This window comes from Echiichthys vipera, assembly GCF_963691815.1.
Source record: "Echiichthys vipera genome assembly, chromosome: 2".
Taxonomy (NCBI): Eukaryota; Metazoa; Chordata; class Actinopteri; order Perciformes; family Trachinidae; genus Echiichthys; species Echiichthys vipera.
In genome coordinates this window covers 8,156,906-8,173,378 of record NC_139827.1, presented here as the reverse complement: position 1 = coordinate 8,173,378, position 16,473 = coordinate 8,156,906, and the positions used below count along the sequence as shown (strand labels likewise).

General features: G+C 43.3%; 2 protein-coding genes across 2 annotated transcripts; both read right to left on the bottom strand.

Moving 5' to 3' along the window:
• Positions 1-2,221: 2,221 nt before the first annotated feature.
• Positions 2,222-7,261, bottom strand: LOC310961779 (GRB2-related adapter protein-like; the record flags this gene model as incomplete). The annotated part of the gene is made up of 5 exons (XM_083934007.1): positions 2,222-2,401; positions 2,498-2,807; positions 6,322-6,441; positions 6,990-7,087; positions 7,184-7,261. The coding sequence occupies 5 exons, from the start codon at positions 7,259-7,261 to the stop codon at positions 2,222-2,224; spliced, it is 786 nt and encodes a 261-aa protein (XP_083790133.1).
• A 2,371-nt stretch (positions 7,262-9,632) lies between these two features.
• On the bottom strand, positions 9,633-16,334 carry brat1 (BRCA1-associated ATM activator 1; the record flags this gene model as incomplete). The annotated part of the gene is made up of 12 exons (XM_083922108.1): positions 9,633-10,499; positions 12,119-12,378; positions 12,469-12,553; positions 12,900-12,973; positions 13,303-13,480; positions 13,565-13,668; positions 13,763-13,854; positions 13,952-14,074; positions 14,254-14,710; positions 15,228-15,375; positions 15,462-15,610; positions 16,208-16,334. 12 exons carry the CDS (start codon positions 16,332-16,334, stop codon positions 9,633-9,635), a joined length of 2,664 nt encoding a protein of 887 aa, XP_083778234.1.
• Between the last annotated feature and the right edge of the window lie 139 nt (positions 16,335-16,473).

The following is a 16,473-nucleotide window of genomic DNA, read 5'->3' as shown; positions in this document are numbered from 1 at the left end:
TACGTCTAACCACAAACCTCTAAATGTATTATTTTCACAAGTATTTCTTATAAATCGGCATCTGGAGCCACATTGGTATCACATTACACATAATAATAGATTATGGGGAACACATGGTAGAGGATTTTTTATTCATGAAGTGCAAAAAGTCATGAAAAAAGGCAAATGTTTAAAGAAGAAGCTCCATCTCAGTGTTTTAAAATCTCAGTGTTGTATTTTAAAATCACTTTATTAGACATATATAGTATTTCTACAGAATTTTACGACTGCACCACTGTTGTTTGGTTCATAAAGCTTTCCCCTCCTACCTGATGTAACGTAGTTTTAAAGTTTTAGAAAGTTATTGTACAAATGACAATGAAGCTTGTGGCTTGTAACAAGCTAACAATAAAGTGCAGTTAGTGTTTGATAACATATTAAACACATCACACATCATCTCAAATTTAAAGCTAACTAAATATATAGTACGAATACATCTGTGGCTTATGTTGTACGTGTCTTTTGAGTCTATATGCTTAATGGTAATTATTATATAGTTATGGTCTTTTGTGTGTCAAGCAAGGTTTCCTGAACCTTAAGTTATTGTTCTCGTGATATCTTTGTCTATAAATCAGAATTTCTCGACCTTTTCTGGTCCCCAAATTCTCCAGCGATCACAGTTTTTGCGTTATGATGTAAATTCAAATCTACACGTGTGTGTTTTGTATTCAAGATGTTGGAGCATTCAAATTACATAGAAATAATGAGAAGTTTCAATATATGATTTATTATAACAAATATATTACACTACAAATATAATCAGACAAATTACAGCCATGTAATACAGTACTGAAAATCATCTATGACCTCAACAGACAAGCGGCATTCACCCCAAGGTTGAGAAACTCCACGTTGCTGTGTATTTAATTTCTTTTTTATTTAATGGTGAATTTCATTAAGAAGTGTCAAGATTGTTGGATGTAAAGAACCTCATGTCAATCAAAGGACAAAATATCTTGACTAATTTGTCCATCCATGTGTGTTGTTTTTTTCTTGTGATATCTCAAATAAATTCAAAGATATGTGCATCAAAGCCGCAAGTGTTTGTCCAAAAATGAATTCAGCTCTTAGTATTTATAACCAGACACCATCACTCTTTATTTGTCATCTGTACAATTGACTTCCATTGACTGAGGGAGGAGATCAGGGGCATAGACAAGATGGTACAACGAAGCACACGTAAAGCTAAATTTCACTTTTAATTAATAATTTAAATAGTTGTTGGTGAAAGGAGGAATTTGGGGCTTAGAGGAAGAGTTGTAAAGGCCCACTTTCGGGCCATTTTCAGTTAATCTTTGATGTTGTTTATGACCAACAGTGTTGTTGTTTTCCTGCTACAAAATGGACTGCACTGTTGATAACACCCGTTAGGCGATAAGGCTGTAAGAACTCCAAAAGAGACATTTTCTTTACGTGTAACATTGTTGCAGTTCCCCTTTAAGTATTTCTTTACAGTATTAAAGCAATTCTTACCTTTCTGGCATTTTACACTCTTCTTTGGTAATCTTAAAATGCTCCTAATGAGCATATAGCACACTTAAATGTTAAAGAAATCCACCAGGTGTTGAAACATTCTCATATATTTCTGATAAAAGTCTGACCAATCATTTTATTCGGTTCAAATAAATATTATTTGCTGAGCTTCCTCTCTTTCATCCATCTCTGTGGTGGAAGTGGAACCTCCTACTAGTGAATCAGGGTAAGTTGATCTTCCTCGAATTCGCTATTGGGAGGTTCTACTTTGACAGGTATTACAGTTCACTTTGCCTAGTTGGAGGTCCGAAACTTCGGACTTCCCTTGGCACTTGTGCAATGCAGCATTTCTCAACGCAGTTGTCGGGGAGGAGGCAGCGTCAGAGGTCAGGCAGGGGGAAGAGGGTGGGAGCTTGAAGGGACGCGGAGTTGTTCATGTTCAAATTTTTGTGTTGTGCACTTAGGTAAGAATTGCTATAAGTATTTATGATTATTGTCACAGAAATATATAATGTGTTATATCCAAACTGTGCCAAAAATACAGTTTTCACACAGGGCCTCGAAGCTTTTCAGACCCTTAAATTAATAACTTCCTGTCCGTAGACTAATGGCTTATTAGACTAATTGTTTCACCACTGGTTCGCTCTTTCATCGGATGAAAAAGAAACGTCACTACAGCCTGACAGATAAGTGTCAGTGTGATATGGCGTCAGTGATACAGCGGCTGGACGTATTCTGGAGGGAAGATCCCCACTCGGCCTCGACAGCGCCCTCGCCAGGTCATTGCGCTTGAGCAGTCCAGCAGGTCGATGATGTCACCACGCAGGAAGTGGAGGTGGGACGTCCGAGGGGGGGTGTAGTCACAGAGGGCGTGTGCCAGACGAGGTCTCTACATAAACACAGAGCAAAGACGTCAGACAGACAGGTGTGTGTTTGACAGAAGCTGTTCATAAAGAGAGCAACGATGCTTCGAGATTCGTCGTACCTCCACAGCTGGTTCGTGCACGCGCTGGGAGGACTCTTTTTCTAGGTGAGAGGGGTGAGAGTAGAGGCGGGCCGAGAGGAGGGACTCCTGAGAGCTGCTTTTGTAAGGGTTGGGGTACGGGTTACGTCCTGCGTGGGACAGCAGGCGAGGAGATGCAGGAGGGTCTTTGAGGCAGACCACTTTCTCCACGGCGATGCTGTGAGTTCTGTAGAAATCCACCAACCGGTTTAGGGAGCAAAACGACTCGTCCCAGATGCAGTACTGACCGCCACCCTCCAGCACTCGGAAGTGTTCCACCCGCTCGCCATAGCTACAAAATGAAAGAGAAGAGATGGGTAAATGGGGGTAAACGGTAAACGTGCATGCTGCTTTAAGTTCCAACCAAGCCCCCACCATAGCGACTTCCTGGTCGATCCAATCAGGAAGTGCCAAAAGTTGCAGTTCTCCGAGTGTCCAGTAGGTGTAGTTTGTATAATAGAGCAGTTTCTCAGTGACCTCCATGTTAAACAGACTTTACACAGCAAAATTAAACCTGTTTAAGGCCTTTAAACACTAAAGGGGGTTCATTTTTTGTACCAGGTTAGTTTTTATTTTATTGGAGGTTAAAGTTTATGAACAATTAGCGACGTGGCCTCTTGAGTGACAGCTAGCCCCTGGCCCTCACTTGTCCTCAGTGGTATACGTCAGCCGGATGGACGTATCGCCCTCCTCCCCCCAACGTCACATACATGCCCTTTTTTGGTAAGAGGAAATGAGGCAGAGTTAAATTCTGACACGATGGAGACTCCGTAGGTGAGTACGACTGGATCAAGTTGAGAGAACGGACCCCGTCGGGTATGCTACGTCCATACAGTCTATAGTTCCAACACCTGTGTGAAGACGGAAGTTGTGGCATTCTTTGTTCCTCTACCTGTTTCTGTGTTTAGGGGCGATGTGCATACCTCTGTCAGCGTCACAGACCATAATCCTCTGCTTGTCTGTGTGTTCCTCTGAATACATTGCAGAAGGATAAAAATCTCAAATGTCATCACACCCACACGGGTAAAAACAACCTGCTCTCATCTGTTTTGAAAAGCTTGCAGTCTTTGTTTCACACTGATACTCAGTGAAGATTTAACCAAAGCTCTGTGACTGACAGAAAATAATGGTCAATCGATTAATTGCTTCTGTCATTTTACCAACATTTGACAGTGCCAGCTTCTCAAATGTCGCATTTTGCTGCTTTTCATTTGTTTTTATAAAAGAGCAAACAGAATATTTTATGTTTTGTATTGTTGGTCGGACAAAACAAGCACTTTTAAACGTCCCCTTGGTAATTATTTTACTGTGTTTCATCAATGCACTGTTATGTATTGTATATAGATGGATGACAATAAAGTCTCTAGTTTTATTTATCAAACAATTAATGGATTTAACGAGAAAGAATTTTGCAGATTTACCTTTAACGAAAATAATGGTTAGTTGCAACCCTATCATAGACATTTCTGGGGTCGTGATATACTTGACAAAATACACTTTTCTATATCAGCTATGATGCATATTTCATCACTTTAGAGAGAAAAATAACCGTATTTTTCAGCCTGAAAACCCATTTGTAATCATTGTAAGAGGAGACATAACGAGCTGCAGCTTCAGCCAACACCTTCTGCAGTCTGTGCATAATCTTTTATGTTGTGTTGGGAGTTACTGCCATTGTGTTGTTTTGTTTGTGTCATTATGTAAAGACTGAAATATATTCATGTTTCAAAACAAACATGCACAATGCACTATTGAAAGAAATCTGTCCATTGTCCGATGGTTATTAGGCTTGTTCCTCCCTTACACACCTGAAGACAATCACTTAATGACTCTAAAAAGGAGGGTGCCACCACTACTAACGCTGAAGAAATTAAAGGTTTGGGGGATGTTGTAGTGTCATAGTCAGAGGCGACGCTTGACAGCAGGCAAGGCAGGCTGCTGCTCTGGGCGACACACCAGTAGGGGGCCCCCTAGGGCTGACAAACTTTAAACTACGGCAGTGACATGTGCAAAGATTGCAATGACAGTAGGAGACTGACTGGGTTTTTTCCCCTGTTTTTTATTGTTCTTTATATGTTTTTTTATGTTTATAGGCATAATATGAAAATATCTAACGTTGAAAACAACTAAAATGTGCACTTTTGAAATTAAAAAATGTTTATATATTCTTATTTATGACATAACGGTGCTGAATGCTGGTTCGAGGGCCCCCCCCCCCTGTGGATTTTTGCTCAGTTCCTCACAGCAAGAGCAAGACGGCTCCTTTGTGGACGTGTTCTCCCTGTTTCTGCACCAGGTTCCTCCCACAGTCCAAAGACATGCAGTCAGGTTAGTTAGAGACTCTAAATTGCTCATGGGTGTGTGAATTTGATCTGTCCACTGCTGCCTCCCTATGTTCAAAGTTCACTGTTTCAGTAAATATACAAGAAACAAACAGACTCTTATTGTTTTGGACTAACAGGAAATGATAAAATATTTGTCGTCGTTCAGTCAAAGTGCTGTTCAACTAAGCAAAGAGACTGAGGTGTTCCTGTTTCACGGCTAGCAACCAGCTCTAATCTGCACCTTAACCTCATCTGTGCATCAAAAGCGCACACAATAAATAAATGTTTTGTACAGTATGCACACAGAATGTTTCATGTAAACTTTATTTTTACATAATCAAAACACATTTGGAACTAGGACAAAAGTATTTTGTGTTAACCCTGAAGAACAAGCAGGTCTAAATAAAGGATGGACAGTTCAAAGGAGGATCAGCTGTCTTGTTACTCCCTAAATACATAGTTGTGTTTGTCATGATGTCATTAATAAGTCGCTGCAGTTTTAAAAACACGTCTTTTGAACTCTTCTTGAACATTATCACCCTCTGTGGATCATCCCAAGGACTACACCCTGTGTTTGTGTGCATAAATAAAGCGAACCTCTTATCTCTCAGCCCCCTCGGGCAGACAGATGTCGTGCATTAAAACATTGATACATGCACAGTATGTACATGCATGTCTGTGGCATGTGTCGATTGCATAATGCACCTGTGTTTGATTAAAGAGTGAGCGGCGTTACGCAATGCCCTGATTATTGAACACATTTAATCTACCCTCAATGATTAAATATGTCCCACGTCACTTTGGTGACCTAAATTACATCTACACATACACACACACACACACACACACACACACACACACACACACACACACACACACACACACACACACACACACACACACACACACACACACACACACACACACACACACACACACACACACACACACACACACACACACACACACACGCGCGCGCTTACTGTCTGCGTAACTGTTCTATTTTTAGTGGTTCTTGTATGATATATTAAAATAGTTTGACTCTCCCCTCCACCAGCCCTGACACACACTCAGAGACACGTGGATGCTGTAACTTGCTAATGTGCTCAACGTGGCGGAAAACAAGCATCCGACTGCACAAATAATATAACAATGAGATGATAATGCCTGCATGTTTCATACAAAGTTTCTGGTTGTAAAATATATTCTGTCAGCGTGGTGTTAAATTTACTTTTTGACAGGGATGATGCTCTCTGGCCATTGAGGACACAAGGGAGGTTGAATGGGAAATTACAGCAGCACAACACATTCAACACATGCAAATATAACTGCTGCACCACAGCACACAAACATTTTGGGAACTTATAACATCAGCCTGCAGCTCTCCTGTGTGTGTATGTGTGTGTGTGTGTGTGTGTGTGTGTGTGTGTGTGTGTGTGTGTGTGTGTGTGTGTGTGTGTGTGTGTGTGTGTGTTCACTGACCTAACAGAGACAGAAAACTCTCCAGGAGCTGATTCACTCTCCCTCACCAGGAACACACCAGTGTCCTGCCAGTGCAGACGTTTCTCTGCCTCAAGTCTCGACACCCGTCCTGCAAACCACCTATACACACACACACACACACACACACACACACACACACACACACACACACACACACACACACACACACACACACACACACACACACACACACACACACACACACACACACACACACACACACACACACACACACACACACACACACACACACACAATGTGTAAATTATACTCTTCTCCTCATGTTACTCTTTAAACTGGCATGAGCACAACACTGTGAATGAAAAATCAACACATGTATATTCAGTGGTTCCCATCCTGAGGGTCAAGACTCCTAATGGGGTCACAAGATTGTTTATTTTATTCAGACTTTTCTCTCATTTTTGATTTTTGTGTTGTGAAATGCTAAATACCTTCACTTCTATAAGCCTCTGTTCTTTCAAATGAAACAATGTGAGCAGGAAAAATCACCTTTTGGTTGAACATAATCTGTCCTGAGAAACCTCAGGTAGACAAAAAGTTTGGGAACCACTGATGTAAATGGTGATTAAAACAATCTACAGTATAGTGTTATGTTTGCAGGATATCATATCATATATCTTCTTTACGGATAAGGAAGAAGGGAAATGTAGTTCTCTGGCACGTAGCCGCGCCTCCCCTGGATCTCTGCTGTGACCCAGCAAGAATCATCCTCCATTTCTGTCACCTATAACACACATGCAGTTATTCTGTGAACGTGCAATAATCTTGTCTACTTTGGAAACCACCAAATGCATCAAAGTAAACACTCGCACACACTTACCTTGATAACGTCCCCTTTCTGAAAACTGATCTCGTCTGCTTCTGACGCTGCGAAGGAGAAAAGAGCCACCGCCTCCATCCTCACAGGAGACTCGAGTCCACCACGGAAATAGTTTCACTCCATGAATGAAGAGAGAGTACAGCTGTGGGATTAGAGCACAGCAGGGCGATGGCAGGGTGAGATAATCAGTTTATGCGTGTGTGTGTGTTTGTGTGTGTGTGTGTGTATGTGTGTGTGTGTGTGTGTGTGTGTGTGTGTGTGTGTAGGGCTAACATCCTGCTCATTAGTTAATGAGGAGTTTTCTCTGCGCGTGTGTCCCTCTGTGCCTCCATGTGACTGAGTTAAAGAGTGTGTGAACACGTGGAGGTGGTGACTGCTCTCTCCATCTTTATCTCCATCTCTGATGTCTACACACTTTAAACTCTGGGGCTTTAATGAAGCAATTTTCCTCGAGGGAAATCAGCGACTGCACATGTAAGATGAGAGAGAGAGACGGGGAAGGGATGAAAATAACCTAAAATAGAGTGTGATGTGGTGTCTTTGCAAAGGTTAACCACGTGCTTCCAGCTGATTCACACATAATTTGAATCATCAGCTTACGTGTCAACTGTCTGCAGGAACTCAAATCTTGGATGACCACAAACCTACTCAAACTCAACAGTAATAAGACAGAGCTCATGGTGGTGGCCCCTGCACCACTGCTCAGGAAATTTGGAGACCTGGCCCTGGTTGTGGATGGCTGCTCCATTTCCCCATCTACTGAGGTGCGCACCCTGGGTGTTATTCTGGACTCCACTCTCTCCTTCCGGTCTCAACAATGTCACCAAGTCTGCCTTCTACCACCTCAGAAGGATCTCAGGACTCTGGCCTTCACTCACACCTTCAGTAACTGAGACACTCATCCATGCTTTCATCACCTCCCGTTTGGACTACTGCAATGGTGTCCTGTCTGAACTGCCATCAAGGACCTTAGCAGACTGCAGTATGTTCAGAACTCAGCTGCCAGGGTTTTAACCCACACAAAACCCTGGCAGCAGAGCACTCCCATTCTCCAACAGCTCCACTGGTTGCCAGTCAAGTCACGCTTCGCCTACAAGATCCTCCTGCTCACCTACAGATCTCTCCATGGACTCTCACCACAATACCTCACAGATCTCCTCCACCCCTACACTCAGTCACGCTCCCTGCAGTCCTCTGACAAGGACCTGCTGGCCACCCCCCGCACCGGGTTACAGACTTTTGGGGACAGGGCTTTCTCTGTCAACGCTCCCACACTCTGGAAAAGCCTACCACTCCATGTCCGCTCTGCCCCGTCCCTGCCTATGTTCAAAAAGCACCTCAAAACATTTATTTTCACCACACAAGTCCTTTGACCGCTAACTCTAGCTGTAGTCATTGATTTGTAGAGCAAGCAGTGGTGGAAGAAGTCAGATCTTTTATTTAAGTAACCACTGTATATAAACATACTGTCACAAGTTAATCATTTTTTTTTATTATTTTACTTCAGTATAAAAGTATTAGAATCAAAATATACTTAAAGTGCTAAAAGTAAAGGCCATTATAATGTAAAAATGGCCCATTTTACATAATAATATTTATACAACCAAGATCAACATCATCCTGCTTGGTATTTAATAAAATATAAAATGTTTTGATGACTGTTACCAGGTGGTTTATTCATTGATAGGCGTTAAAAGTTAATAATCTTTAATGAAGTGAAAAACACAATGTGAAAATGTTGCAACATTAAAATTGATCGGTCTGAAATATCAGGTATCTAAAGAAACAGTGTACTGTATGTGTATGAATCATGGATGTATTATAAGAACTGGACACCAGACCCCAAGATGGCGCCTTTTAAGTTAAATCAGAATTGCTCGCCTGGTGTTTATGTCCAGTCTTTACATTGGGATGATGTCACAGGTTTTTAAATTGCTTTTCCTGGCTCACAGAAAGTTTTACACATAAAAAAAAAACTTGTTTGTAGTTCAAAGAGTCCTGTCAGCCGTTAATAGGAAGATTTCCTTTATTGCGATAGTGCAAGTGGCCACTGGAAAATAACGGCCTGCAAGTTCTTATAAAACATCCTGTATACATCAGTAAAATCAGGGTAATTCGTCTTTCACTAAATTATCCAAAACTTCACAGCATCATGAAGGCAAATGCACCCTGAGTTAAGAGTGTGTTCATCACTGACAACAAACCAACATAGCACAGTGTGTGTGTGTGTGTGTGTGTGTGTGTGTGTGTGTGTGTGTGTGTGTGTGTGTGTGTGTGTGTGTGTGTGTGTGTGTGTGTGTGTGTGTGTGTGTGTGTGTGTGTGTGTGTGTGTGTGTGTGTGTGTGTGTGTGTGTGTGTGTGTGTGTGTGTGTGTGTGTGTGTGTGTGTGTGTGTGTGTGTGTGTGTGTGTGTGTGTGTGTGTGTGTGTGTGTGTGTGTGTGTGTGTGTGTCAGTAGCAGTCCACGATGACCTCCTGGCCCGGCTGTGCGTCTGGATGAGTGTGAGCGGCACTTGCAGTCAGTATGTCCTGCAGCAGAGAGAGGGGGGAGTTGTGGACGTGGTCGCTGCTTTGAGTCAGGACGTCGAGCCTCTCGTCTAAACCCAGAGATCTCAGCATCTCGCACACGCTCACGCCGTCGCCTCCCTCGGCTGCTCCACTGACACATCTCTGTTCTGTGATGTCCCCCTCTCTGACCCGATCGTTGCTCTTCATCTCCAGTATATTTCTGATCTCCTGCCCCCAGCCCAAGTGAGGCAGTTCACAGGACACTGTTGCTACGGCAGCGGTGTCATCCAGCGCCCCTAACGACAGAGGACAGACTGCGTCTCTGACTGTTATCAGCAGTCGACAGGCCCTCAGACCCACAGGTCTATCGCAGTCGACCAGACCACTGAACAACGCTGAGATGACTCCCTGCTCGACCACACCGGCCAACAACTCTGACTCCGCACTCTCTGTGTGTGTGCCGCTGTGTGTGTGAAGTGTGTACGCCTGGTCAGAAACTACACCGTAGGCGTGCGGCAGGGCAGGATGTGCGTCTGAGCCCCCCTTCCTGTAACCCTGGTGACCTGAAAAGGCTTCGTCCAGCAGCAGCTCAGCCAGCTCCAGTGTGTGAACTTTGACCTCCCAGTCCAGATCTGCGCTGCCTTGTGAGAGGACGGAGCGCACACACCGCATCAGGAGAGAGGCGGATGAAGATGGAGAGTTTGAAGAGCGTGAAGAGAACCAGGTGATGAAGTATCGTACGACAGCCCTTCTGGGAAATCCCTCTGTGTCCTGGGAGAGGATTTCAAGCAGCCGGCTCGCTATTTCAGTCTGGAAGGACACAGAAGTTAAGATCCGGTCTGACGCCATTTCAGGACTTTTCACAATATACGATCGCCACCGAAGTGCAAATAGAATTAATTTATACATACAAGAATCTAAGTGAATTTTCATAATTGTACATGGGTGTTTACATCTCTAATTAGCAAAAGGAGCTTTTACTGCAGATTTTGGAGTTGTTGAAGTTTGTTATCTTATTGTAAGGGACTGAAGTACAGTCCTGGTTGTGTTGAAGCGTTGATGTTAATTTGGACGACCAGCAGCGTCCAGTGATTACAGCGAAGAGATCAGGGTCTCAAAGTGGAGCCAAGGGTAGCAAAACGTTAATTCACCGGTGTTAGCGTTCTTTTGCTGAAGACCAAGCTAAACCAAATGGTTAAAAATAATATTCAGAAAGGTCAGATGCTAGAAATTAAACATCAATCAAAACATTACACCAACATTTATATTTGGAGTTTAAACAGACATTTTGATAAAATGTCTACCAAAAAATTGTATGCCTGGAAAGTTGGATGTGTACGGAAGCCCTAAAGGGTCATACATGGATACATTTAAATTCCTCCGTTTTCCCGTGATAACAAGATAATTTTCTTCCGTTTTCTCGTGATAACAAGATAATTCATTTGAGATCTTAAGAAAACAAAACAAAAGTCTAGTCTATTAAATCATTTCAGGAAACACTCAGGAATCACTCAGTGAACTGATGTCAGGAGAATATCGATCACCATCACAGATCTCTTCAATCAAGGCCTGACACAGGTTGAAATAACTTTATGCCTTTCTATTACAGATAACGTTCACGTTAGTGTACGTCATCTAAGAAGACGGTTAGCCAGGCTTCAGCTTTATCCAGGCGTGAGTGAGCCTGATGTCCGTAGGCTTTTTGTTTGTTTTTTAACAAACTTTATTGTCAACAATATTATTTACAGCATAAATACCAGTACAGGGAGAAGTTTTGCAATGTGCACATACATATACAGATTACAGTTTAAGTTCATAACAGTAAATAACCAACTGAAATCATCTGTCAGTGTTATCATAATATCTTTATGAGGCATGACATGTCAGGTGTGATGGAAATCTCAGGTTTCATTCATTATCTTTCAAATTAATTATCTCGTTATCTCAGGAAAATGGAGGAAAATCATCTCGTCATCACGGGGAAACAGTGGAAATAAAATGTATGTATGTATGACCCTTTAGGGCATGGGTGTTCAACTGATCCAGCAAAGGGCCGTGTGGCTGCAGGTTTTCATTCCAACCAAGCAAGAACACACCTGACTCGACTTACTCAATCACCTGAACTGTCTTCACACAGTTGATTTGTTGGACCAGGTGTGTTTTTGATTGGTTGGAATGAAAACCTGCAGCCACAGCGACCCTTTACTGGATCAGTTTGACACCTATGCTTTAGGGTTTCCTTAGATACAAGAAAAACATGCGACATGAGATTAAATGATGATCCTATCTTGTCTTGTGCAAAGAAAGCAGCAGCTTATGTTATATGGTACTGACAGAAGGACTAAACTCTGATAGAATATCCTACACCACACCCAGTTCTTCCCTTGTGACAACTATTTTTTCAGAGTCAGCTGTTAAAGTGTTCTTACCTCCTCCTGAGTGAGGACTGCCCCCTGCTGCCAGCTTTGTGTCAGTGTCTTTGCCAGGGCAGAGATGGCGCTGGCTCTTACGTAACTCTCTGGATCCTGGAGTGCCTCCCTCAGCAGAGGAGTGGTACAGCAGCAGCCGCCCAGCAGAGCCTCCGACGCATCGCACACCTCCTCGGCCTGCAGTCCCAGAAACTCCACCGTCGAGTCTCGCACCTCCCAACGCATGTCACACACTCGCTTCTTCACCACCTCCACCAGATCTAATATAAAGTTACAAATACACTTAATCTCAGTGAAACATCACTGTTTACAGCCACTACAAGTGTTTATGAGCTGCTGGTGAGCTTTACCTCGTCTGAGCCGGTCTGTAACAAAGGAGAGGTCCGTGCACGCTCTCATCCACTTCACTAAGGTCTGGTAGGACTTGTCGAGGACCTACGCAACACAGACAGTGGGAAAACAACGCAAGATAGATAAGGATGTTCAGGTGTTCTCAGCTAAAGTGTGTAACCTTTGAGACTCATGTTACCAGACAAACAGCTGAAACACATCAGTCCACCTGTCCTTTGCTGTGATAATGTGTGTATATACTGCTAATAGATCTCTCATGTGACAAAATGTGTGCATCAGTATGGGAAAGAAACACCAAGTACACAGTTTCCCTCTCTTTAAACCCGGTAATCTCCATCTGCATCCTCGTCCTCACTACTACACCAAGCTTGAAATATGTCTCTGCTTGTCCCTCTTTAGGTGACAACAGGAAACACAGATCTTAACTTACACCGGGGTCAGAATCAGGATTGTCCAAATATTGTATCAGAACCGTGAACACGTCACCGATCTTCTCCTTCGCTCCTGAAACACACAAGTTAGAGGAGAAACGCTCATTTTTTTCATCCAGAAAGACACGATCACATGAAACACGATGTTCATACCATGTAGCGTTTGTTTTTGTGTCAGCATGTGATGATTATTTTATTGTACCGTCTTCTTTTTTGCGGGAGAATCCAACAAATAAATGACTTGACATGATTTTCTGTACTGTTTCCTTTATTTACTTGATTAAGATAAAAGAGATGTTTAAGACGTCTTTCCAATAAAGTTTTCCATCCTGCTGAAGTAAAACCGCTTCGTAAAATGAAAGAGAACATTATTTCTATTTGGATCGTTCCACATGATGTTACCTGGGCTGCTGTTGAGAGCCATCAGAGCATCAAGGGCACATTTCTGAACTTTGCCACTGCCGATTACGCTCCTGCAGACCTCAGTGGATGAAGAGGAAGAGACGCCGCTGCAGATCCGTAACAATGACAGAACTGCAGTGACGATGAGAACTGGACGACAGGGGAGGGCGTCAGAGGGCTGCAGGGAGAGAGGATGTTAGTCTGCTTCACATGGAGAGCACAGTTTCCTCCCCTCTGTTTACCGTTGTGCTTACAGCCTCACCGTGAGTGTGATCTGTGGCGTGTTTGTCAGACAGACACAGATCATAGAGATGCATGAGGTTTTATTCTGCAGCTGCTCTACGAACGAAAACTGGTGCTCGTCTGCTGCAGGAACAAAAATATATATATAGTTATAAAGCTGTTAAACAGACTTTCTTTATCATTCTTTTGTAAACAGGGTGTATCTGTGTTTTTTTACCAGTGGTGTCTGTGCCCAGAAGAGTGTGACCAGTTATAATGTCGAGGGGTAGCAGGAGTATTCGCACAGCCCTCGCTGTGTGGACTGTATCACTGCACAGAAACAGAAGTAAACAGCCCCCTGGGTAAAGTACTTGTTTTCTAATGATCGATGTCACTGTGAAGTTGTGCCGTCTGGACAGATGCTTACTGGTGACCTCTGCGAAGAAAAGCAGCTGCAGCATGAATGAGGTCAGCGGGTTTGTTAATGTTCAACATGGACGACAGAAGACGGGAAACGCGTTGGTCTGGGACGCCTTCATCAGTGCCGGAGCTGCTGAAGACAAACACTTCACACTAAAACATACTTACTTTACATATATATGTGAAGTATTATATATATATTTTTTTATTTAGTGTCATTGTTGCTGCATTCGATTTTATTTTGCTGTCTGTAAACTGTTTTTCCTGTGTTACATTATGTTAGCGTTCATACGAAAGAAGCCAGTGTACCTGCATGCAGCCAGAATGACATCCATCAGAGGCAGCGTGAGCTGACTGCAGCCCGCTGTCACCAGTTCCTCCAGAGAGTCTGCGACTGTCTGGAGCAGCTTGTACCGGAGAGGAGGTCCGGCCCGGGCCAGGAGCAGGGCCAGCAGCCTGAGGGTCTGCAGACTCTGATGGAGCTTTGTGTTTTCTTTGGGAACCAGCGACTCCTTGAGGTACTCTGAGATCGCTGTGACGACCGCAGTGTATTCTGTGCTGGTTTCCATGGTGACAGCTGGGGGTTCTATGTTTGTGATGGAGGCATGCGTCCTCCCATCGTGTGCTTCTTGATTATTCACGCCATTACATCCTGCAGATGAGACTGGCTGAAAGAAGAGCAGGATGTGGGCGAGCATTTGATTTGCAGCTGAGGCCACAAATAGACTGGTGTCTGTCTGGAGTTGTCGGAGCGGGTCAATGAAATCTAGAGAGTGAGCAAAAGAGATTTCAGTTATCAAGTGGTAAAACTCTTAGTCTTTAGTCTACCTCTCCCCCTCTGTCTTTTATAATATATCACATATCAGGAGAGGTTCGGGCTGGGAATTGAGAACCGGTTCCAGTTGAGAACCAGTAAAAACTTGTAATAGAAACCAGAATCATATAACTCCTAACTTATCATTTCCTTTTATCAATGCCGGCATCTTTTTCTGACAGTTGCTTATTGCAAAACAATGACATCAGATTAATGCGTCTACGCAGGTGGAAAATTGCAACAAAGAGTCATGAAGGAAAAAAACTGAAAACCTAAATAAAAAAGTAAGCTATAGAAATATTCTCTTATAATAATTTAATCTACACTGTTTTCAGAATTAAAGATAGTAAAATAGTTGCGTAGATGCTGAAAACCTGTGTAGGCCTACTCTTCTTCAGAATCAATACCAGAATTATTATCAAATCTTATCGATTCCCATCCAGAGATGGTCTCACACATGAAGTCTCACCTGATTGCACAAAGAAACTGAGAGCCTTTGGGTGCTGCAGCATGCTCCTTAAGCCCTGGATCCAGCCGATCCGTAAACAAGGATCCTCCCAGAGTCCTGCTTCTTGCCAGTGCTGAAGGTTGAACACCTGGTTAAGAACAGCACGCTCCTGTAAAGTGGGGACGCCACAAAAGTCAGAAGTTGTTTGCAAACGTTTAAGAAGTATAAAGGTGTCACTAACCCTACTCTAACTACCTGAAGAATCTTGAAGCCGTCCTCAGTGGCGCCCATTAAGCCGGTGAGTCTGAGCGTGAAGGAGAGGACACTGGGGTCTGAAGCTGCGTTGAGAACCACAGTGGACGTGAATTCAACCAGGCATGGGCAGGCCTCCAGCAGACGATCCCCTTCATCAGGAGAAAAGCAGACATGAGGACCGATCTAATATCCATCTATCCATCCACAGCTGTAATAACAAGGCATTTGTGAATTTCGTATGTTTCATTTTGACTTTGCCAGACTACTACTACTACTACTAAGTGACAGCTTCACTTTTATGGATACATTAATTTAGAAATATGCACCATGTACATTGTGCATATCAGACAAAACAATAAAGGTATCAAAAGACACAGCGCCTCTCCTACACAATGAAGGTCCCTTTGCTTCAAGACAATTGTTCCTTGCAGCCTTAGTTTGGTTTATATGGTGCTTTAGTGGTGCATATTCCCAATCAAAGTTGCAAGTAATCAAAGCACCACAAATGAATTGCAACACTGTGAATCATGTAAAGACTTTGGGGTAACTTTGCCCAGCCTTACATCCACCCAATTACCTGGGTCATGGACGAGTGTCTCCAGTTCACACATGTAGACACAATAAAAGCAAAAGTAAAGCACACTTGCACTCTCGACCAGAGGCAGGGAACCAGGAAGAGATGCAGGGATAATAACAACCATAATGACAGATAATAGCCGAGCTATCCCACCCAGATCAGTACTCACCAGCCTCGGTGAGCCCTGTGAACCAGTCCAGCAGTTTCTCCAGGCTGGTGTCATCGGGCAGAGACTTCCCTGAGTCCGCCAGCACCTCACACACACCGGGCAGCAGCGACACACACTCTCTGTCCATGGTGCCAATGTGTGTGTGTGTGTGTGTGTGTGTGTGTGTGTGTGTGTGTGTGTGTTAATAACCCTGCAGGGTGCCTGATAACTTTACCGATAGATATTTACACTGGAGCATACACAGCTAACGCCGACTCACTTAGCTG